At 47.5% G+C, this 22,568-nt stretch overlaps 2 protein-coding genes across 3 annotated transcripts; one reads left to right on the top strand and one right to left on the bottom strand.

Annotated features, from left to right (window-relative positions):
• Positions 1-4,478: 4,478 nt before the first annotated feature.
• On the bottom strand, positions 4,479-12,381 carry DYRK3 (dual specificity tyrosine phosphorylation regulated kinase 3). Of its 2 annotated transcripts, XM_041422546.1 has the most exons (3): positions 12,250-12,381; positions 11,531-11,646; positions 4,479-7,027 (listed from the first exon to the last, which is right to left on the bottom strand). In XM_041422546.1, the coding sequence occupies exons 1-3, from the start codon at positions 12,287-12,289 to the stop codon at positions 5,462-5,464; spliced, it is 1,722 nt and encodes a 573-aa protein (XP_041278480.1). In that variant the 5' UTR covers positions 12,290-12,381; the 3' UTR covers positions 4,479-5,461. The 2 variants fall into 2 exon arrangements, with proteins under 2 accessions (XP_041278480.1, XP_041278481.1); XM_041422547.1 differs by lacking the exons at positions 11,531-11,646; positions 12,250-12,381 and adding an exon at positions 10,732-10,847.
• Positions 12,382-14,384: 2,003 nt separating this feature from the next.
• On the top strand, positions 14,385-22,211 carry EIF2D (eukaryotic translation initiation factor 2D). Its single transcript, XM_041422738.1, has 15 exons — positions 14,385-14,541; positions 15,588-15,778; positions 16,010-16,093; positions 18,081-18,171; positions 18,764-18,871; positions 19,171-19,460; positions 19,557-19,674; positions 20,144-20,189; positions 20,326-20,429; positions 20,549-20,707; positions 20,829-20,918; positions 21,021-21,116; positions 21,323-21,443; positions 21,672-21,846; positions 21,944-22,211. The coding sequence occupies exons 1-15, from the start codon at positions 14,486-14,488 to the stop codon at positions 22,012-22,014; spliced, it is 1,800 nt and encodes a 599-aa protein (XP_041278672.1). The 5' UTR covers positions 14,385-14,485; the 3' UTR covers positions 22,015-22,211.
• The last annotated feature ends 357 nt before the right edge of the window (positions 22,212-22,568 follow it).

The following is a 22,568-nucleotide window of genomic DNA, read 5'->3' as shown; positions in this document are numbered from 1 at the left end:
GGGTGTTGGGGCTGGGCTGGACTCAGTGATCTTTGAGGTCTCTTCCAACCTGGTCATTCTGTGATTCTGTGAATCTTTGTGCAGATTCAGGTTTTTACCAACATCCCTCAGCAGGATTTTGCCAGGCAGAAAGACACGGGCTCAGCTTTGGTGTTGGATTTCCCAGCCCTCCACTGGCACCAAACGTTATTTCCCCTCCCAGCTCCCGGTGTAGCTCAGACAGCAGAATTTGGGAGACAATCCCTTATCATGTTACATCAACAAGCATTACAGCAGGGCAGATAAGCTTATTTTTTTAATCTGAGGTGCTGTGCTTGAGAAAATGCCACTCAGAGAGTGTCCTGTGGACTCATGGCAGGCTGAACACAGAGCTACACATTTATATACATATACCACAAACTAAGACATCTAAATCTCTACATATATATTTTTTTACTGTTTTCAGCTTGCAAACTTTTTAACAATCAGGTATTTGTTGTTCACTTCATTTAAATGAAGTAAAAATTCACTGTGTTGTCTGCACACTCTGTGTGTGTAACACACATGGTTTAATCACCCAGGTTGTAGCTGGAGACCTTTTATTGGAGCATGATTTCATCTTCAAACCATCCCAATATCCACTTGTGTACAGTAAGTTACCCATTTATAGGTTTCTAATAAAAGCAAATCTTCCCTAAGTGGCTATTACTGGATTTCTCCTCTCAGCCTGGGGATAAGCAGGATTCTGGGCTTTAAAAAGCTCTCTAGTGGGCTGAATAAGAAAGTGACAACTGAAGAATGTCATGGCAAAACTCTGGTGTGTTCTAATTACAGCACTGTTAACGAGGGGAACATTTGTCAGACCAGAGCTTCATCACGTTTAGCACAGACACAGAAACCTCCCACTCACAGTGACAATTTTCTCTCCTCTCTAGGCAGATGCCACAGGAGGTGGTGTCTGCCAGCACAAGGTAACTTCCACCATCTGGAAATAATTATTATTTTCCTTTTTAATCAAGGACTTTAAGGAATTCGCACACTCGATTGCTAAAGAAAATGATGCATTTATTTTCTTTCAAAAATGACCCAAAGTACAACTTCAAGAAATCTGCTCATTACATTTAGATACATAGTTTGAGACTGAGTGATTTCCAGAATGTTCCTCCACAGTTATATCCACATGCACCTCCAATGTTTTCCACATTCCCCACCCTATCACACCTCATCACAATATTTCTAATAAAAAGGCAAACCTGCAGATTCTGAGCACGCTGACATTTAGCTGGAACATCTGCAATGTGTAAGAGCCCCTGAACAGGAACGTGGCTGAAGTGAGGCAGATGGAGGCTGCTAAAACCCTGAGTGCTGTGTGTGGGGAGGCTCTGGGACAGCACAGGCTGCCTGACCCTGCCAGCCCCTCTGATATGGAATAAAAAAACGAGGTGGGGATCAGGCACAGGGTGGAACTGATGATCCTGGAGGGCTTTTCCAGCCTCACGATTCCAGGATTCTGGGAAGCACCAAACATAAAATCACAGTGCCCAGCACCAAAGCTGCCAGGTACCCACAGCTCTGAGCACGCAGCACGTGCAGAAGCCCCAGGATTTTTCATTAAAGTCTCTGAGCACAGTTTGTTTTCAGCCTCAGCTGGTGCTGCACACAAGGCCCACAGATCTTTCCATATTATTTCGGCTCTCCACTTCCACAACGGAATTAAACTTTGGCAGGCAGGGGATTTGTATCATTTCAGCAGAGATCTCTGGGTGCAGCATCAGCCTTTTGCTTGTGTGCCTGGGATTAGCAAGACATTGCTGAGATCATCATATATATGTTTCACAGCCAGGACAGCTTTCGGTATTAAACAAGAAAAAAACCCAGGAGAGCTGCAGCCTGCAGCCCTTTAGAAAGGACCCTGTGTTTGTTTGAGAGGTAGTTCTGAAGATGACCATCACTGCAAAGAAGTTCTGCAACTGCTTAAAAAGTTTTCAATTGCAAGAGGTAAAAAAGATTGTAAGCAATCACTCACTCTTCTACAAACATTATATTAAATCTGTCCCATTAATCTGCTGTGAATTCTTGAATTCTGTCACTGGTCAACCAGGATTGCCATTCCAGCAGGCTGTGAGGATAAAAAACACCAGTGAGGAGCCTGTGGTACCCAGAAAATCTCTAGATTTAGATTTGTGTCTTTTAGATGTGCTGCTCGTGCATTGTCATTGATTTATATAAAAATATTGCTGAGCCAAACAGCTGGAACTGCAGCCAAAGAACATTTGTTATTTGCACCTCTCACAGGGCAGTAAAACACTCTAAGGAGTGTTTTAAAACAGGTTTGGGTGACTTTTAGAAATGCAGTGCCTGATTTGCTGTAAACACAAGTGATTTGCATGTGTGCTGAGGGAACTCCTGAGAACAGGACTGAGGTGCCAGTGCTGGCAGCTCAACAAAGCAAAGCTCCCTCAAAACCAAAACCTGCTCTTTATCTATTCAGACATTGCTCATTTTAGGCTACTTCCAACATTCTCAGCAGTAGCACAGCTAACGATGTGATGGTTTCTGGTGATTTCAGAGCTCACCAGGGTTTGGCTTTCCCAAAAACAAGTGTGGCTGTGAGGTTTGGCCGTATCTGGTGAGCACAGGCACCGTGACTGCCCCTGATAAATGACAGTGACACAGCCCAGGGTCCCCACGTGGGGCTGGGACAACTCCTGCTCCACTTCACAGGGAACTCAACCACTCCAGAGTTTGCAGGGATGATTCCTCAGAGGATATTTACTGGCTCACCTGGAGGGCTCTCCCAGTTTGGGAATCTTCATCAAACAATTCACCAAAAGCAAATGTTTTATGAAGAAATTGGGGATTAGTGACTGGAAACAAGACTCCAATATTCTCAGCTGTGTTTCCTGGGTTAGGAAGAAACTTCCAGCCCAGTAAATATCTGCTGAGGCTGCTTTTCCTTCTCACCCAAATTAGCAATTCACTTAACTACATATTTGATTTTCAAATATGGCAGTACCAAGTAAGTGAGAGCAAGTCTTAAACAAACACCTTCTGCAGTCAGGCCTTGCTGAACACACTTTCTAGATGAAAAGCCACAGCTTTGCCAGTTAATTGCTTTATCTGCAGCTTCACAGCCCCAGCCTTAAGCAAAATTACTGAGTGTGCACCAGAGGCTGCCACAGGAGGAGTTCCCTCACAGCCACCTCTCCCCAAGAGTCACAGAATTATCAATATTATTCTACATTTCTATAGAGAGAATGGTTTTGAACCAGGACCCTGCTGTTCCTGAGCCCTGTTTGTGCAGCTCCCAGCACACCACCACTGCTCCTTCTGCCAGGCTCCAGCACCACCACCACCTTATCTTCTCTATAAAATCCTTTTCCATGCATCTTTCCTACCAAGATATTGCTCCTGAAAGGTTCCTTCTCCTCTCTCACCTGGTGTGTTTTGTTAAAAAGAAATGTAAAGGGCAGAAAAGGAAGAAGAAGATTTCTGGCTTCTGAAAATGTGCCAAATCTATTAGAGATTCTACTAAAATCAATGGTATCTTCTGCCTCTTCCCTCCAGAATCCACTTCCCTGGTTCTTCATTCAAATAAAACTCCACTCAGCCTAGCAAAATAAAAAATACCAGCCATGTGTTGTTGTAAGTGACCCATGGCCAGCCCATCCATGCTGGCTGCTGCACGGATAAGGGCCAGACTGTTATTTTAATATCATTACTAAGCTCACTGAATTGACACTTGCTCAACAAAACAACTCAGAAAAGCCCCACACACGAGAACCTCCATTTCAGCTCCTGGAACCTCAGTTTAAAGTCCTTTGGAGCTTTGGCTGAGTCTTTCTGAGGTTTTCTGCAGGCTCCACCCAGTGCTGTGATGACCCAGAGGGGCCAGAGCAGCCCCATCTCCTCAGGGGAAGGGTCTCCTACTGAACATTTGCTCACTTATCTTTAAAATCACCCTGGTGACTCCTTTGTTTGCATACTGAGAGTCTCCTTCCTTCAGCATTCAAAACCTGCTGCAGAGAAAGTCATTACACTTAAAACTTCTGCTCATAAAAGCTCTAAATTGCATTTAAAGTCCTGTTCAGGCACCTGGCAAGGGATCAGATGGGTCTGGAGATGGACTCAGGCCATGAGGCTGCAAGAAGGAACAACCCCAACAAGCTGTGCTGTGGCTGTGACAGGTCACACCACCCTGGCATGTTCTGGGAAGATAAAGGAAGAGGAAATACAAGCTCATGGAGTTCAAGAATGAAAAAATGTAGGCACCCAAAGGCCTGAAGGAAGGCAATTAGAAACAAAGCAGCTCTTCCCATAAAATATTTCCATTTGGATCCGCCAGTTCTTGCACTTTATCAGTCCTTCCTGGTTATGTTTCCAGAGATCTTGCTGAGATTTCAGAGCACACTCCCAACTATTAACGTGTGTTTCCACCCTCCCTCATTTTCCAATCACAGCCCTGGGCCTGAAAAAGTTCTACTTGTCTGACAGGGGTGGCATGTTTGCATTTTTATTAAAAGAGCTTCATGTAATTCAATGGAATTCACTCTACACAAAGAGATAATTTTTTGCAATTACCAGAATCTCAAACATGAATATAAACCAGCTCTTGAAGTTCAACATTTTTGTTTTAGAAACACAGGAAAAACAAAGACACACACCTGGCAGAACTGATGATGGAAATCTGAGCTCCAAAGAAACAGATAATTCAATCATTACCTGAACAAACTGGCCCACACTTGTGATGGACCAGACCTGATCCCAAATTCCCCTACAAGCTTCCCATAGATTTTTAGGGGGAAATAGCAAGTGTTACAGAAATTAGTAGTTTTATTTAGATATATCCTGTGTTTCATGGCATTTCCATGCTGCTTTGAAATTTTAACATCTGAGTATTTTCTTTTCCAATAACAAATTCCTTTGGTGTCTACATCCCATCACAGTTTTTAAAATCCCAGGATAGATAAGGGAAAAGCAAGGCAGAGAAATAAAATTCTTCAAACTTAAGCAATTTGCAAGTAAGTTCCTAATGCATTACATTAATGCATTTGTGCTTTTGACAAGAAATTTAAAAACTTTCCCCTGGAACAGAAAAGAGTTCAGTTAGAGATAACTGAAAACGTGGTATAACAAAGTTTAAATCAAGTTCCTTTCCTGCCTTAAGCAACAGAACCTGTTGAACCATGATAAATGGTTTGATTTCTAAACTAGCATTTTTAAACAGCACATCAGCCAAACTGTCTCTGTACTCCCCAGCCGAGCTGAACCCTCAGCAGTGGAGTATGCACCAGGTGTGAGTGAAGCAACTGGATAAAATCAGCCCTTTAATGTGCACATTTCTGACTGATCTTCCAATATTCCAGGCTGAGCCCCTAACAAAAAGTAAATCCATTAAAACCCCCTGCAACTGATGTCGTCCCACAGCATGAACAGACAGTTAACACGCACGGGGTGCGTCCTGGGAAGCCACCTCTCCCCACTAGCTGACCAGTTTGGGGAGCACAGCACACAGAGGGATGTTGCCACTGGGCTCAGCGGCCAGACTGGCCCTCAGCTTGCTGGGGACTGCAGCCACAGGAGGCAACTTGTTAGCAATTCCTTGGAAGGAACCCGAATAGCTGGAAAGCCGCCTGCCGGAGCTTTTCTCCAAGCCGGCTGCTTTGGGCACCCGTTTGCAGATCCAGGGGTGCCGCAGGGCCTGGCTGGGAATCATGCGCGTGGAAGGATCCCAGCTGAGGCAGTCCTTCAGGAAACCAGTGAACAAGGGGTCATCACAGCCCTTCAGAGCTGTCACCCAGTCCTTGTTCCCTGGGGCACCCCGGACCTTGCCCCGGCGCGAGCGGCTCCCGCTCAGGGTCACCTTCCCGTCCGGCTGCGTCAGCACCGTGCAGTAACGGGGGTGACCCTTGGAGTTGATGAAGTTCTTGGCTCGCTTGGATTGATCCAAAAGCTTCTGAGGTGGCATTCCAAGAAGTTCCATGATACAGGCTAGTTGGTCTGCCTCGTCCTCTCCAGGGAAAAGAGGGTAGCCAGTCAAAAGCTCCACCAGAATACAGCCAAAACTCCACATGTCTATGGGCATCCCATAGCGGCTCCCCAGGATCACCTCTGGCGCCCGATAAAACCGGGACTGGATGTAGGTGTAGACTCTTTGGTGCTCAAAGCAGCTGGACCCAAAATCTATAACCTTGATTCCACTCCTCCCTTGCTGTTTTAGGAGGATATTTTCTGGCTTCAAGTCACAGTGGATGATTTTGTTTCTATAAAGGGCATCCAAACACTGCAGGATGGAGTGAGCGAACTTCCGAACCAGCTGGAGACTGAAACCCTGAAACTTATTCCTTTTAATCAGCTCATACAGGTTCATACTCAAGAGTTCAAAGGTCATGCAGATGTGGTTCCGAAAGGTGAAGCTTTCCAGCATGTGGATCACATTCATGCTGCCTGTTTTATCCTGCTTCTTCAGGTGCTCCAGGATCCTGATCTCCTCAGCAGCTTGGCGATGGAACCTCTTCTCATTGCGAACCATCTTTAAGGCCAGGTGTTGGTGGAGTTTGTGATCATAGACTTTAGCAACTTGTCCAAAACTGCCCTTGCCAATGATTTTGAGCACCTCATACCTGTAAGCCAGGTGGTCATGGGGCACGTGGATGTAGCTGCCTTGGTCGTCGTCGTAGCCGCTGTTGTTGGGGCCACCGACCACCCCCTGCCTCTTTTTGGCAGATGGCCCCACAAAGTAAATCTCAGAGAAGCTGAAGATCTCCTGCTGCTCATAAGCTGATAGCAGATGTTTGAATTGTTTAACAGCTTCCTCTGGAGCTTGGGAGGCAGATTTATATGATTTCAAGGAGCTTCCATTGCTTCTAGCACCCAGGCTCTCTAGGGTTTTCTCTTTTGTCAGGGAAGGGAGAGATCTTTCTGGAGTAAGGCCTGCAGACTGAAGAGCACTGCTCCTTCTGTTGCCAGAGTCCTCAAATAACTGCTCCACTTTGACCTGATTTGCAGCCAGAGAGTGATCCTTCATTATAAGTTTGTTGATAGAAACCTACAAGGGGAAAAGAAGTTTAGTTTATCTTTTAAAACACAGATTAAAAATAAAATCACTACCAAAAGAAAATCAGTAACACGGATGAGTTTGGCATTTATTAGGAACAAATATAAAATGCTGGGCTAAATTAAGTCACAAGCATAGTTATAGAAGGGTACACAAAGAGAAAGCAACTCCCTGAAAAAGCACACGTGCTTTTAAATCCAGAAAGGGAAACCCTAGCCAGCCAAAGACTCAAACAACCACAAAATACCTATCTCCAGTCTGTGGAGGGCCAGGGAACAGCTATGTTTAGCTTCAAACGTGGGTGCAGCAGCACAACCACCAACAGATGCAACTTGCACCTGTCTGGAGCACGGAATGGAACGTGGATGTGCAGAGAAGTGGCAGGAAGATTGCACAGCCAGGCTGCCAAAGGAAGACAAAGCAACACCAGCAGGTGACATATGGCTGGTGTGAGGCAGCTGCACGAGGAACAGAAGGGCAGGGCAAGGCAAGGTAAACCACCCTTTAGAAAAAATTAATTGTGGGGTTTTGATTCCAAGGGGAAAACATCATCATATCCACACCTCCCTTTGATATCATGGTGGAATTACAGGATATCCTGAGCTGGAAGGGACCCACAAAAATCATCAAGTCCAGCTCCTGGCCCTGCACAGGACACCCCAAAATCCCTCCCAGTCCCTGAGAGCGTTGTTCTGGAGCTCTGGCAGCCTTGGGGCTGTGCCCACGCCCTGGGCAGCCTGTTCTGTGCCCCACCACCCGCTGGGGGTAGAACCTTTATCCAACCTAAACCTCCCTGACACTGCTCCAGCCATTCTCTTGGGTCCTGGCATTGTCACAGAGGGAAGAGAGAGCTGCACAACTATTTTACACAGACTCGAATAACCAGGAACAACTCCCACTCCAACTCAGCTGAGAGCAGTCTGCAAGCACTCCCTCTTACCGCCATGTGCTAAAATATTTACTTCTGAAACAAACCCATACAAGGTGAGAAAAACACTGTGAAATTTTCCAGGCTTGTCAATTTTACTGTTTGGTAAATGCTGAACACCCCGGAGGTCAGTTCCCCACCAGCACTGCAGTTTTTCCTTTTCCTGCTTGCTGGCACTCCTTGCTGAGAGGCAGCACAGAGGTGTTGTCCCATCCCGGGCAGAACTGAAGAAGCCCTGACTAAAGCAGCAACATCTGTTTTCCATTTTGTCCTTTAATCTAAAAATAAAGATCTCAGACACATGCCAAACCAAATCCCTGAAAACCAAAATAACTACACAGGAATCAAACAAAAAATATAAATAAACCTGCCGCCCCACGGCAGTAAAACTAAATTCCTTTTTAGTTACATCCAGTCCAACATCTCAGCAGGGTCAGCACATAAGGGAAGTCAATGTTCTCCCCAAAGCCAACTACACACAGCTCATAAAAGACTCTCTTGGTGCCGCCCTGAAATGCTAGTTCTTGCTTACAAGCCCCAAAAAATGGGCATTTCCCTGCAGAAGTCAGCTCTTATCAACATGGAGAGATCCTACCAAGTTCCACTCCTCCTATCAACCCCAAAATGCAGTGTGCTGGGAGGGACACGCCTAGCCAGAGGCTGAAATAAAAACAACAGAGCCCAGCCCTGGTAACTCGGAATAAACGCCTTTTTCTTGGAGCCTGGCTGAACCTCCCAGATAAGAATGACATTTTTTTCAGAGCTGGCTCAAAGACTCCTCAGTCCAGCAGACCCAAAGAGAAAGTTTACAAATAAACAGAAGACATAAACACAGAACTAGGGTCATGCTTGTTTAAATATTCCCTACCTAAGAGCAGAAGCAGCTCTGCTTGTGCTGCTGCTCATAGCAAACATTTTGTACCTTTGAATCCCTAAATAAACCAGCAATTCATGATTCCATTTATCCTGGAACGATTTCTTAATGAAGGAATTATGGCTTTGGATTTCAAACCTGACTCAACGGTAGTAAGGTCTCAATTTTCATTCTTAGAGGACTCCCAAAATCAGTTGCCACATGATGGTGAGACACAAATATAGCTCCATCTTCCCCTGAACTCAGGAGAGCTGCACTCAGATGACTCCTGGGTAACACCAGCTTTCTTTCAACAGCTTTATTTCACAAATCCCAGCCTCCACAAGTTTTTGGTTTTATTGCTGAAGTGCAGGCAAGAAATGAGGCTGACAACACCAGTGGCACCCTGTTGAAAACTCTCCCTGACAAAACTTCATTTTCACTGACAAGGAAACAGTTACTGCAATTCCTACACAAAGTGGCTTGCAGAGATGCTCTGAACACTGAATTAAACAGACTGAATCCAGCCCATGTGTTCTCAAAGCAGAGAGACTTTGTGTTCTCCTGCAGGCTCAAGAGAAGGAATGGGCAGCTGCAGTCACCAAGACTCCTCAATTCTCATGTAACATTATGTAATAATAAAACATCTTGTAAGAAAACTAAAACTCCAGGTATTTTCCCATTAAAACTCAGCATCACCATTTTCAGCCTCAGCTCCTGCTTGCCTGATTCCACTGAGGTTGGATTTTATTGATACATTACCATGCAAACTGCAATAAATCCTTAATCTTGCCCTAAGAAGTTAACAGGCTTTAAGGAAAAAACACAGATGAAGACAAATCAAACAAAATATTCATGGCTTTATATTTGTATTTCGCTGGATAGTTCCACTCTACTGACTTGTATTCAGTTATGAACAAATGAAGTCACAGTACAGCTTAAAACATTGCAGCTGAAATGTTTCCATATCCCTGCACACAAAAACCCCCAACCCACTACTCTTCAAACCCTACTGCTCAACAGAACTCCAAATTCCTTCTGTTCCCCCTCAACATTTCCAAAAAGGGAAAAAAAAACCCAGACACACGCCCCTGAGTTTGCACAGACCGAATTTGTTACAACAAAATCCCACAAGGTGATGATTTTCAAATGCATCTTACTCAGGGTAATGTCTATTTTCACTTTTTAGAAAGTGAGAGGGGCTTTTTTTAAGCTTAAGCTCCTTCCCTTCTGCCAGAACTCAACAAGAGCCAGAACACATTTAAAACCCATCTAAAGGACAGATCAGTGGACAAAAGTACAGCTGAACATGAGCACTACTGAACCAATTAAAGGGGAAAAAAAAACCTCCCAGCTCCACATCTGCTGAGGGAACAGAGCCCTGATGAAAGAGCCCAGCAACACTTTCAGTTCATAAGGACTATTTTGGTAGCAAAAGAAATGACAGATAATGCCCAAGTTTTCAGAGCAGAAAGATACTTTTGTGAGCTGTTTGGCAGCCACAGAGATTCACACTGCTCCTTCTGCTGCTCCACCAGTACTCACCCGAATTTTCATGAGGGAAACTAAAATGGAAACGTGCAGGAGGAGGCAGAGCAGAGCGTGTGCGGCTTGACTTATCAGAGTACAAGGTGACACGGCAGAACGCTTCAACCCTTTGTGAAGTAACTTTTTTTTTTATTAAAACACGAGCTGAGGGCAGTAAGATGGGATTCCTGAGGCTGCCAGCAAGCTCTGCACCGAGCGCAGCACATCATTTTCATGCTCAGAGAAAACAATAATGTCAAGAAGCCTCCACAAAGCTGCAAAATCCCACTTTTAAAATCTATTCTCTGTAGGGAGGTATCAGACCCCAGCACAGTTCTCACTCCCACACAGCACAATGTAAAGACACAGATGATTTAAAATACTCACATGAGGTCTTGAGAGGGAAGGAAGTCCCGAAGGGCTCCGTTCTTCATTTGTAGGCTCTGGGTATCTACACTCATCTATCCTCATATAGGAGTCGTATAATCCATCTCCAATCCTGCCTGGAACGGTCCCACACACAAACCAGTTATTCACAACAATTCACACCGACAGAGACACAGCCAAAAGCTTAAGTGCACATTTTAGTCCGCAAAATCATTGATTCTCTTTCATTCATTAAATGATCTTTGGAATTCAACTGAATTTTCAAACCGCAGGAGTGCGATGCTTCTGGGAAATCTTAATTCGAGATACTTTTAATTTAGAGGGTCTTTTTTGTTAATCAACTTCTGCACTGCAAAAAAAAATACATCCCTGAGAATCACTGACCACCATTCTCCCCCCTTCCCCTTAATCAGGATAATCCCAAACGAGCAGAAAACGAGCAATCACTTGATAGGACTACCCTTTAAAGCAGGTTATCCCTTAAAAATGAGATGTGCGAATTACAGCTGCAAAAGCGTGGGGAAGGAAAAAAAAAAAAAAAAAAAAGGCGGCCCCCCCCCCTTTCGGCCCCCAAAAAAAAAAAAAAAAAAGGCGGCGTCTCTCGCTGTCGGCTGCTCAAGAACTTAAAATCGCGACGCCTATCGCGACAGACCCGACGGACGGCTGGGACCACGCGGGGGGCTCGGCGGCCGCCGACCCAAACCGCATCCCCGCCTTTCCCCCAACCCCGCGGGACCCCAGCACAGTTCTCACTCCCACACAGCACAATGTAAAGACACAGATGATTTAAAATACTCACATGAGGTCTTGAGAGGGAAGGAAGTCCCGAAGGGCTCCGTTCTTCATTTGTAGGCTCTGGGTATCTACACTCATCTATCCTCATATAGGAGTCGTATAATCCATCTCCAATCCTGCCTGGAACGGTCCCACACACAAACCAGTTATTCACAACAATTCACACCGACAGAGACACAGCCAAAAGCTTAAGTGCACATTTTAGTCCGCAAAATCATTGATTCTCTTTCATTCATTAAATGATCTTTGGAATTTAACTGAATTTTCAAACCGCAGGAGTGCGATGCTTCTGGGAAATCTTAATTCGAGATACTTTTAATTTAGAGGGTCTTTTTTGTTAATCAACTTCTGCACTGCAAAAAAAAAAAATACATCCCTAAGAATCATTGACCACCATTCTCCCCCCTTCCCCTTAATCAGGATAATCCCAAACGAGCAGAAAACGAGCAATCACTTAAACACTTGATAGGACTACCCTTTAAAGCAGGTTATCCCTTAAAAATGAGATGTGCGAATTACAGCTGCAAAAGCGTGGGGAAGGAAAAAAAAAAAAAAAAAAAAGGCGGCGTCTCTCGCTGTCGGCTGCTCAAGAACTTAAAATCGCGACGCCTATCGCGACAGACCCGACGGACGGCTGGGACCACGCGGGGGGCTCGGCGGCCGCCGACCCAAACCGCATCCCCGCCTTTCCCCCAACCCCGCGGGACCCCCGCTCCTCCTCACCCGCCGCGAGAGGCCCGTCCGGCTTCCTGCCGAGCAGCATCGTGTCGGGGGGGCCCCGGCGCGGGCCCCATTCCCGGCGGGTGCCGCTGCCCAGCGCGGCCGCTCGGCCCCGGCCCGGCCCGGCCGTCCCTCAGGGAAACCCGCCCTACGGGACCCCCCTCCCGGGGCTGCGGAGCTCCAGCGCTCCCTCGCTTCTCCCCCCAGCTGAACCCGCCCTAGGGGACCCCCGCCCCCGGGGCTGCGGAGCTCCAGCGCTCCCTCGCTTCTCCCCTGAGCTAATCCCGCCCTACGAGATCCCCTCACCCGAGGCTGCGGAGCTCCGGCGCTCCCTCGTTTCTCCCCTCAGGGAAACCCCCGCACACCGCGGAGTGCTCGGCCTGGGGGAGAGAAGGCCGCCGGGGCGGGATCGCGCCCGAGGCTGCGGAGCTCCAGCGGTCGCCTCGCTTCTCCCCTGAGCCAAACCCCACACCCGAGGCTGCGGAGCTCCAGCGATCGCCTCGCTTCTCCCCTCAGCCAAGCTCCACACCCGAGGCTGCGGAGCTCCAGCGCTCCGTCGCTTTTCCCCTCATCCGAACCCGCCCCGCGGGGCCTCCACACTCCGCGGAGTGCTCGGCATGGAGGAAAGGAGGCTCCTCGCACAGAGGTGTGGAAGGAACGCTCAGTAGTAAAGCAGTTGCAAAGAGGCGGATGGAGGCAAAAGGCTGAGTGCTGCATGTGGGGGGATCTGGCACAGCGCAGGCTGCCTGACCCTCCCAGCCGCTCTGCAGGCAATTTATTCCAAATTGATTTGGAATAAAAAGTCCAGGGCAACGTTCTGCTCCCCACGAGCAGCCATGGATTTCCCCTGGTACGGAGGGAGTTACAGAGCTGGAGGCATCGGTGGCGTTTTGGAACATGAGAGCTCTCTCTAATGAGATGTAGGAGGTGTATTTATTTCCACAAACTGCCCTTAAATTAATAAAAAAATAAAAATCAAGTGGAGTCTGACTTTCTGGCTCTGCACAACTCCCTGCGAGGAGGGGACAGCCAGGGGGAATTTGGGATCTTATCCCAGGGAACAGGGACAGGAGGAGAGGGAACATCTCTGGTTCCTCAGGCAGGGTTGGGGAGGCTCGGGTTGGACATCAGCAGGAATTTCCTCATGGAAAGGGCTGGAAGGGGCTGCCCAGGGGGGTTTGGAGTGCCCATCCCTGGAGGGGTCTAAGGAAGGATGGCTGTGGCACTCAGTGCTCTGGGCTAAGGACAGCTTGGACATGGGGCACAGATTGGACTTGATCCTGGAGGGATTTTCCAGTCTCCATAACTCTGTGATCCTGGGAAGGCTGCTACAGTACTCCAGTAATACTCCTAGCCATGCCACACTCCTCAATCTCCAGCTAGAAATCGATCAGGCACACTCGAGCAAATGTATAAATCACAGCAAGAATGCCCCAGCTGCCAGGGCACATTAACCAGAAAACAGCTCAGAAATTTAAGCACAAAATAAACCCCACATTTCTGAGAACCCCTCGTGTGGAGGAGCCCGGGGGGCGCCATGGCAGGACCCCAGACCCTGGCAGGGAGACCAAGACCCCCTCAGTCAGCCGGCGTTTGGGAGACCGGGACCCCCGTCAAGGAGCTGGGGCGGGGGTACCGGGATCCCCTCAAGGAGCTGGGGCGGGGGTACCGGGATCCCCTCAAGGAGCTGGGGTGGGGGGACCGGGACCCCCTCAGGAAGCCGGGGTAGGGAGACGGGGATCCCCTCATGGAGCCGGGGCAGGGTGAGCAGGACCCCTCAGGGAACCGGCGTCGGGGGGACCGGGACCCCCTCAAGGAGCTGAGGTGGGGAGACCAAGACCCCCTCAAGGAGATGGGGTGGAGGTCTCCAACGCGGGCGGGGGGGACCGAGACCCCCTCAAGGAGTCGGGGCAGGGGAGGCCGAGACCCCCTCCAGGAGCTGGGGCGGGGGGACCGGGACTCCCTCAAGGAGTTGCGGCACGGAGACCGGGACCTCTGAGGGAGCGAGCGCTGGGGGGACCGGGACCCCCTCAAGGAACCGGAGCTGGGGGACCGGGGCCCTTCAGGAAGCTGGGGCGGGGGTCCCCAAGCGGGCGAGAGGGTCCGGGAGCCCTGAGGGCAGCGGGGCGAGGGTCGCGGGGGCTCGGCGCGTCCGGGCGCCGTTTCCAGCCGGACGCTTTATGGGCGCGGACGGCGCCATGGCGGCCGCCGCGGGCTGAGGGGACGGCGCGGGCCCGCCATGTTCGCCAGGGCGTTCCGCGTGAGGGCCAACACCAACATCAAGGGCTCGGACCGGTGAGTGCCGCGCCGGGACCCCGCAGGGACCCCCGCCGGGCCGGGGGGGCGCGCGGGGCTCGGCCCCGGGGTCGCGGTCGGGGGCGGCGATGCCCCGGGAGTAGCTGCTTTCACCCCCTGCTTGTGATACACTCCCGGCCTGAGCACGGAGTGTGCGTTTCGCTGGAAGGTGCTGCCGTAATTAAGCCAGGCTTAATTGAAATGTTATGCCGAGGCCTGGATGAGGCCTTCTGTGCTTATTTATAGCAGCGTTCAGTGTCTAACGGGGCTGTAAGTGAGCTGAAGAGGGGTTTTGGATAAGAGCATGGAGTGACAGGACTAGGGGGAATGGCTTTAAGCTGGAGGAGGGTAGGTTTATATTGGATATTAGGAAGAAATAATTCCCTGTGAGGGTGGAGAGGTGCTGGCACAGGGTGCCCAGAGCGGCTGTGGCTGCCCCATCTCTGGAAGTGTCCAAGGCCAAGCTGGATGGGGCTTGGAGCCACCTGGGATAGTGGAAGGTGTCCCCACCATGGCAGGGGTGGGACTGAATGGGATTTAAAGTCTCTTTGAACCCTAACCATCTGTAATTCTCTAATTCTTTATGTTCCTGAGCAGCACTGCTGGGCTGACCTCGTGATTGTTCAGGTTCACTGAACACTGCTGTGAATGACCACAAACCCCTGTGCTGGTCACTGGGGCTTAAACTTCAATTACAACTGTGGGACAGGGAAATCTGGCTGTCCCCTGCTCCAGCTGTGTGTGACAGGCTGGGCAGAGCCAGTGTGGCACTCCCGGGTTGAAATCACAGCACAAAACAGAGGCACAGGCAGCAAACAGAAGCTGAGAGCAGATGTTTAAAGAAGATAGGAGCAGGGCAAGTGTATTTAGCCCTTTCATGGTATTCTTACGTGATTTGTAAACCCAGACACAAATGCTTCAAATTATCACCTGTGAAGAGGTGGGAATCTGAGGAACAGCCGACAAAACAGTAACAGCAGATGTAGGAATTAGTTTGAGGGATGGCTAGGCAGCTTTGTAACACATCTGGGATTTTGTCATTGCAGGAGGAAGCTACGGAGTGATGTGGCAGCAGCTTTTCCCAGCCTGAGCACTGAACAACTGGCTGAGTTGGTTCCAAACAAGGAAGAGCTCAATGTCATCAAAATATACTCTCACAAAGGGGAGGCCATCACTGTTTACATGAACCACAGGAACCCAATACTGTTTGAAGTTGAGAAAGTTCTGTATCCAACAGGTAGGGGGAAGGGATTGGAGTAATCCTCCCTCTTTGCTTACCTTCCCAGTTAATTATTGTGGCGTTGTTTTGATTTCACATTTCTTTATTGTCCAATTAAGTGTTTTATTATCTAATTAATTTTAATCTCCTTGATCATCCGATGAGAGTTTAGTCTTAAATATGAAAAGAAACAGCATCTAGAGGTGTTCTTAATGATGCATTTTTAAATGTACTTCTGTTTTGGCACAGTGTACACTCTGTGGGTCTACCCAGACCTTCTCCCTGCCTTTGCAACATGGCCCCCAGTGCTACAGAAACTTGCAGGAGGTGCAGGTAAGAGCACCAGAACTTTGCACTGCAAAAAGGATTTGCCTTCAGGGCTTTTTAGGTGTTTTCCTTCAAAGTTGCAAAAAATGTACCTGAAACAAGTAGAAGGAACAAATACTCAAAAACAGTTTGTGGTAGTGGTGCCCTAGAAAGTAAATAAGTCAGCTGTAAAAAGAGTTAGTGGATGAAGGAAAGTAGGTGAAGGTGTTTAAGGGCAGTAACCTGCTCTGTGTGGGAGGCTTGGGTTTGGAAATCCCTTCTCAGGGTGATGAGCAGCCCTGAACTGGGACACAGAGCTGCCCGTGCCATTGCTCTGTCCCTTTTGAATGTTCCTTTGCTGCCACCCTGCCTCCTGTCAGTGCCCAGGTGAACAAGCTCGTCCTGTGGATAGGAAGGAAATTTATTTTGGAAGCTGCAGTGCAATCACTGTCAGCCAGGCTGTGGATTGTGCAGGTGGGTTGGAGCTGAATTCCTGGGTTACTGGCTCTACCACCTCATTATGGATCAAGACTAACTGGAAAGGAGTCTGTTTTCTGGAACCTGCTTTGGATGTAGTTCAGACTCAAGAGAATCAGCCCATTATAAACTTTAAATTGCTGAACTGCTCAAGCAGAAAAAGATTAAATTTGAGCTGCTGCAGCCTTGGTCTCTACCTGGACGTGCTCACGTAGGAAGGGCTGTCTTTTTCCATGACACAGCATCCAAAGTGGAACTCAGGTCTCTGCTTTGTTTGCTTTTGGGGAAAATAAAGTGCTCGAGTGTGGAGCTGTGATAGACATCTGAGAGAGCCTTGCTGCTGACTTGTAATGACCCAGTTTCTGGGGAAAAAGACTTGCTAATGGGGCAGGACATTGATGAAAGAGGCCTGCGGGTCATTCATCGCCCCTGGCAACCAGGCTACCTCTGTGCAGGATCCCAAGATAAGGAGCTGGCCAGGAGACAATGGCCACAAAGGCAGGGGGAGAGGTAGAGCCGGTCCTCAGGAGGGAGAGGAAAGGCACCGGGCTCTCCAGCGATGCACACTGGAGCACTGGAGGAGATTCAGTTCCTAAAACAGCATGTTTTGGGATATCTCTTCCATAAATTCAAATACCTGCTGTCTGCCCTGGTAATTTACATAATTTAATGCTGCTTATTTCGTCACATTAAGGCCTTGATGTGGTTTCTGTCCCCAGCCATGTGGAGCTCTAGTGGCAGTTGCAGAGTTCATTCTAAACTTGATAAAAATAGTTGTGACAATGATCAGGGGGAAGAATCTTGGCTTTCTTCAGGCTCCACATTAAATCAGGGATGCTGAGAAAAATGTGAGATGCCTGCAAAGCCAAGGCATGGAACAGCTCAGACTGGAGGCTGCAGAGAGCTGCAGTGAGGGAGAGCAGCTGCTGTTCCCATCCCTTGGTGAGGACATCGTGCCACGCCTGCAGCGTGGAAAGCTCTGCCTTGCTCACATTCCAGTCTGCTCATCCCAGGTGTGGGAAGCTGAAGGAAGCAGGGGTGTAGTTTCTGTCCAAAACAGCAAGGAGGCAGCTCCCTGAGAATTCCCAGCTGGCTGCAGCTGATGTGGCACATTCAGGAGGGATGGAGCAGCAGTGGCAACTTTGAGGCAATGCTCTCTCCTGGGAAAACTGCTGGGGTAACCTTCCCTTGGGAAGGGTAAATGGGTTATTCTTGATACATCTCCTTGTCCATTTCCCTTTCCATGCCGTTAATGAAGAGCCTTGCTTGGAGCTTGTTAAAAACAGACCCTCAGGTCTGACAGGGCTGAACAAGCTTCACTGCTTTGCAGTTTTTTAGGATGTGCCCAGCAGCCTTATGGATTGGATCCCGCACTCCACGGGGAAGAAGCGGTGCTTTAGGAGGAGAAACAGAGAATCCTGTTCTCCCTGGCGTGTGCTCGGCTCGTGTTTTTGCTGAGTAACGGGAGGGAGCGGGGCGGAGGAGGCGGTGCCTGAGCGTTTCATTGAGAAATGGATGCGCTTCATTCTTCCCGCAGACCTGATGCTGCCAGGAGTTGTGGTGCCACCTTCTGGCCTCCCTCAAGTGCAACGGGGCACGCTCTGTGCTGTCACCCTGCTGGGAAACAGGTACAGAGGATTCTGCGATCCACAGCCTGTCCAGAAACTACAAATGGAGTGAAGGACTTTGGGGAAAACAAAGCAGGAGTGTTGTCGTGCATATGATGCACCGGGAACCTCAGCAGTGGAAGATACAGCAGGAAAAAAACCTTAATTTTTTGGGTTAGGATATGTTTGAACTGAAGTGGGAAGCTTTGTAAATTGGTTCTTTTGGACCAGTTTGGACCAATATTTTTAACAAAATGTTGTATTCTGCACAATTGTCTTTGAGTGTATGTGGAAATTCTGAGTTGAGGGAGTGTTAAAGCCATAGGTTTCCTCTCACTGCTGGTCTCTTCTGGCAGTGCATGTGCTTCTTGTAATTTATTAAAAGCAAGAATGTGTTACTGCACAACCTTCATTTCATCCAGGCTTGGGATTCTTTGGAAAACCTTATATACCAGAAGGACAACAAAAAAATATGTAGATGCTTGAAAAAACCCCACATTGTAAAGAACAAGGAGGTTGTAAAATAAATTCAGTCTGACACATTAACACACCCTATGTGCAGTAGCACAACATGTTTGTGTTGTCCTGCTCCAACATTCCCTTCTTTTTCCAGAGCTCCCGTGGCAGTTGGAGTTGCCACCATGTCCACAGAGGAGATGCTGGCTGCTGGAATGAAAGGGAAGGGCTTTGCTGTGCTGCACACTCACCTGGATCACCTCTGGTGGGTAATCTTGGGGAAAATGTGCAACTGGTCTCATGTGTTTACTGAAATCCAAATCTCTGCCCCACTAAGATGAATCTGTCAGGACAACTTAGTGAATGGTTTGGTACAGCTTAGATAGGACCTTTATTTAGAATTTATGGAAGAAGATGAGTTCAAAGTAAATTTTACAGTTCAGAGATTACATAAAAAGACCCCTGCAGGTGCCCGTTCCTTTATTCAAAATGACATCTGTTCACTGTCCTGTGGTTGCAAGCAGCAAAAGGAAAGCTGTGTTCTGCTTTTTCTTCCTTTTGTAGGGAATATGGTGACAAATCTTCTCCTCCTACCTTAGCTCCCTTGGTAACAGATTCTGCTGCAATGGAGAGCGCTGGAGACAAGGAGGAGCTGCAGGGGAAGGAGCCTGGCAGCAGCTGCTCCCCTGAGCCAGAGCAGCACGTGGACATCAGGGATTTGAGCCTGAGGGACAGAGACACTTGTGCAGAACTGCTGGGGAAGGAGGAGCTCCATGAGAACAGAGCTGCAGAACCAGCTGAGGATGCCAGCACAGAGGACCAGCAGGAGGCTGAGGACAGCAGGACCCCACAAGGTATTTTTGGATCCCAGTGAAACCAAACCATGCCCCTTTGGTTTGCTGAAGCCCACAGACAACTCACTGCCTGCCTGTCCTTTTTTCTCCCTGCAGAGCAAATGGATGCATTGTTTAATCAGTGCTTTTTCCATGCCTTAAAATGCAGAGTAAAGAAGTCAGATCTCCCTCTGCTCACCAGCACATTTCTAGGCAGCCACATGGTCTCCTGCTGGTACGTGGGAAGGAGATGGAATTGGGATTTGCATGCTGGGATTTGGTCTTTAAAACGTGGAGAGTGTGTGGGATATTTAGGAAGAAGGTTTTAAGTAAAATATAAAATCCAGTTCTTTAATAAGGTTATGCTCACTTCTGCCCTCAAGTACTTTGATCAAATACAATCCTTATATTAAATACTTGGATGTAAGGATTGTCCAGACCTGGATTTGCACTTGGGAGCCAACTTGACTTGGCTGAGATTGGTTTCACCATGTTTTAGTCACCTGAGTGGCTGCTTGCCTGCCCACAAGATCATCAGCACTAATTTCACTCATCACATTCTGTTTATCAGCTTCTTTGGAGTAGTTCTTCCTCTGTGTGATTTGTATTCCTGCTGTTAAGAAACTTCTAGCATAAGTAGCAAGATTTAAGAAGAAATGAAGGGTGACTTATAACTAAAGAACTTTAAAAAAATCCATTTACAGCCCTGCTGGAAAACAACTGGACATAAAGAAATCAAGCTATAAGAAGGTGAGATTTTTCTGTTGGTTTGGGTATTTTTTTAAAATTAATTTTAATAAGTAACAGAAGAAGAGAAAAAGTTTAAAACACAAGAGAATGAGATTAAAATGCTTGACTCCACATTTCTGATTTTTGCTTCCTTCAGTTCTCTAAATTCCTGCAATGCATGCAGCACCAGAGGATCTTACAAGTGAAGGAGCTGAGCAAAGGTGTGGAGAGCATCGTGGACGTGGACTGGAAACACCCAGAGTACGTAGAATGTCACAGTCTTTAAAAGAGCTGGGGGGCTCTGAAAGAAGGGAGTGGAATCTGCTGCCTCCAGCTCTGTTTCCATCCCTTCTACTCACTCCAAACAATTCTTGTGGCAGTGTTAAAGCATTTGCAGTGCCTGAAGGATTTTCCTCAGCCTCTACTGCCCAAGACAGCAAAAGTGAAGACAGAGAACAAGTGTACCATGCTCCTGAAATCATTCCACTCTATGGGGTCTCCACAAAAATGATCCCACTCTTTCAGGAGTCTGGACACAGGTAAGCACAAAAAAAAAAAAAAAGAAGAGAGAAACTAACAAAACTGCAGTTGCTGTTTCTCTCTTACTGCCAGAACCCAACACCCAAATACTTTGAAGTTAAAAATTCTCTTTGTCTTCAGAAAAGGCAGCGTCCTCTCAAGCAGTGAGGTGAGAAACATCATCATTAACTACGTGAAGAGTAATGAGTTGGTTGATGAAACAAACAAAAAGTGAGTACAGGTGGAAGTTTTCCTCCCCTGCTTCCACAGGAGAGGCTGAAATGAGAGGAAAAAAAGTGACCTGGTTTGCTCCTGTGTGCTTTTGTTTTGCAGCTTTGTAAAGGTGAATGCCATTCTGTGTGACTGCCTGTTGGATAAATCAGAACACGATGAGATCTCACACCTTAAATGGGATGAACTCTTGAGCAGGTGATTGTTCTCTCAATATCCCTTCCCAGAACTGCACAGATTTATTGCCTGCAACTCAAACCCCGTGGTGGGAGCTGCCTGAGCTGTAATTTCCTGGAGATAAATGGGAACAAGATGAGATCTCACACCTTAATTGAGACAAGCTTTTGAGCAGGTGCTTGTTCTCAATATCCATTCCCAGAATAACAGATTATTGCTTTGTCCAGGTGCCTGGAACGACTGCAGCCCTTACACCAGGTGACATTTTCTGGACAAGAACCTGTGGTGAGGAAAGGAAACATTGAGCCCATCGACATCAGCATAGCACAGAGATCATCAAACAAGAAGGTGAAAAAAGACAATTAATTGAGCAGATGAGATCCCAGATCCTGAGGGATCTTTGGCAATCATTTTTAAACCCTCAGCAGTGATACTTCCAGTCCTTACTAGTTTCCAATCATTATTTAACCCTTCAGCAGTGATGTTTCCAATCATTATTGATCCCTCAGCAGTGATGTTTCCAATCATTATTAACCCTTCATCAGTGATGTTTCCAATCATTATTAATCCCCACAGGTGACAATTATCAAGAACCTTGAGCTGTATGGTCTGGACCCACAGTGTGTGGCCAACACTCTCCAACAGAAGGTCCAAGCCAGTGCCACCATCAGCCCAGCACCAGGAACAAAGGACAGAGTCCAGGTCCAGATCCAAGGCAACCAAATCCATCATCTTGCCAAGATGCTGCTCGGTAAGAAGATTCTGGAACTGGGCTGGTTGCAGCAAAACAGATTTTAATTCTTCTTTAACTCTTCCTTACCTGAAGTGAGCTCTTGGTTGTGTTGCAGAAGAATATCAGCTACCTCGGAAATACATCCAAGGCCTGGAGAAGGCTCCAAAGCTTGGCCGTAAGAAGTAGGAGAAAAATCGACTGTCAGGATTGCTCAGCTCTCATTATTTATAGAAGTGTTTGCTGCCAGCAAATCAAGAATCATGCACAGGCCCTGCTCATTCCACAATGAGTCCTGGACGTTTACAAGGTCTGGAATTCACCCAAATAATAATAGTGCTCCAGGTGTTCATTTTTCATAAAAAATAAAAAGCTCAGTAAACCTCTTGGCATTATCCTCTTGTGATTTTTTTAATGGAAATTGATACTGAAGCACTGGATGCTACCGTGGCTTTTGGGTAGTTTAACATTCTTGCTTTGCATCTTTGATCAAGGATGTGGAATAAACCTCCTCTGAAATATGAGAAAAATACATTCCAGCACAATCCTGGGGCAGTGCAGTGTGTTCTGCCATTGAGTAAAACCCACTGTGGCTTAGATTTTATCCTTTTAAACATTGCCAGATACTGAATTCAGACATTTCAGCACTGAGAATTAACTGCATTAGCTGCACTTCTGTAGTTTATATTATTTTTATATAAAAATACATTTTAATGTATGACATGAGCTGTAATTTATCACAG

This window comes from Onychostruthus taczanowskii, unplaced genomic scaffold (assembly GCF_017590055.1).
Source record: "Onychostruthus taczanowskii isolate IOZ18803 unplaced genomic scaffold, ASM1759005v1 scaffold74, whole genome shotgun sequence".
Classification (NCBI taxonomy): Eukaryota; Metazoa; Chordata; class Aves; order Passeriformes; family Passeridae; genus Onychostruthus; species Onychostruthus taczanowskii.
Note: the sequence above shows the minus strand (reverse complement) of the source record. Positions and strands in the feature narration are given on the sequence as shown.

Excerpts from the sequence above, each read along its gene's own strand:
- DYRK3 (XM_041422546.1), bottom strand. The coding sequence starts at position 12,289 with ATGCTGCTCGGCAGGAAGCCGGACGGGCCTCTCGCGGCGG. Across the intron at positions 11,647-12,249 it reads GGACGGGCCTCTCGCGGCGG|GCAGGATTGGAGATGGATTA; the intron begins GTGAGGAGGAGC and ends GGACCGTTCCAG. Across the intron at positions 7,028-11,530 it reads CTTCCCTCTCAAGACCTCAT|GTTTCTATCAACAAACTTAT; the intron begins GTGAGTATTTTA and ends TTCCCCTTGTAG.
- EIF2D (XM_041422738.1), top strand. The coding sequence starts at position 14,486 with ATGTTCGCCAGGGCGTTCCGCGTGAGGGCCAACACCAACATCAAGGGC. Across the intron at positions 18,872-19,170 it reads ACTCACCTGGATCACCTCTG|GGAATATGGTGACAAATCTT; the intron begins GTGGGTAATCTT and ends TTCCTTTTGTAG. Across the intron at positions 20,919-21,020 it reads GTTGATGAAACAAACAAAAA|CTTTGTAAAGGTGAATGCCA; the intron begins GTGAGTACAGGT and ends TTTGTTTTGCAG.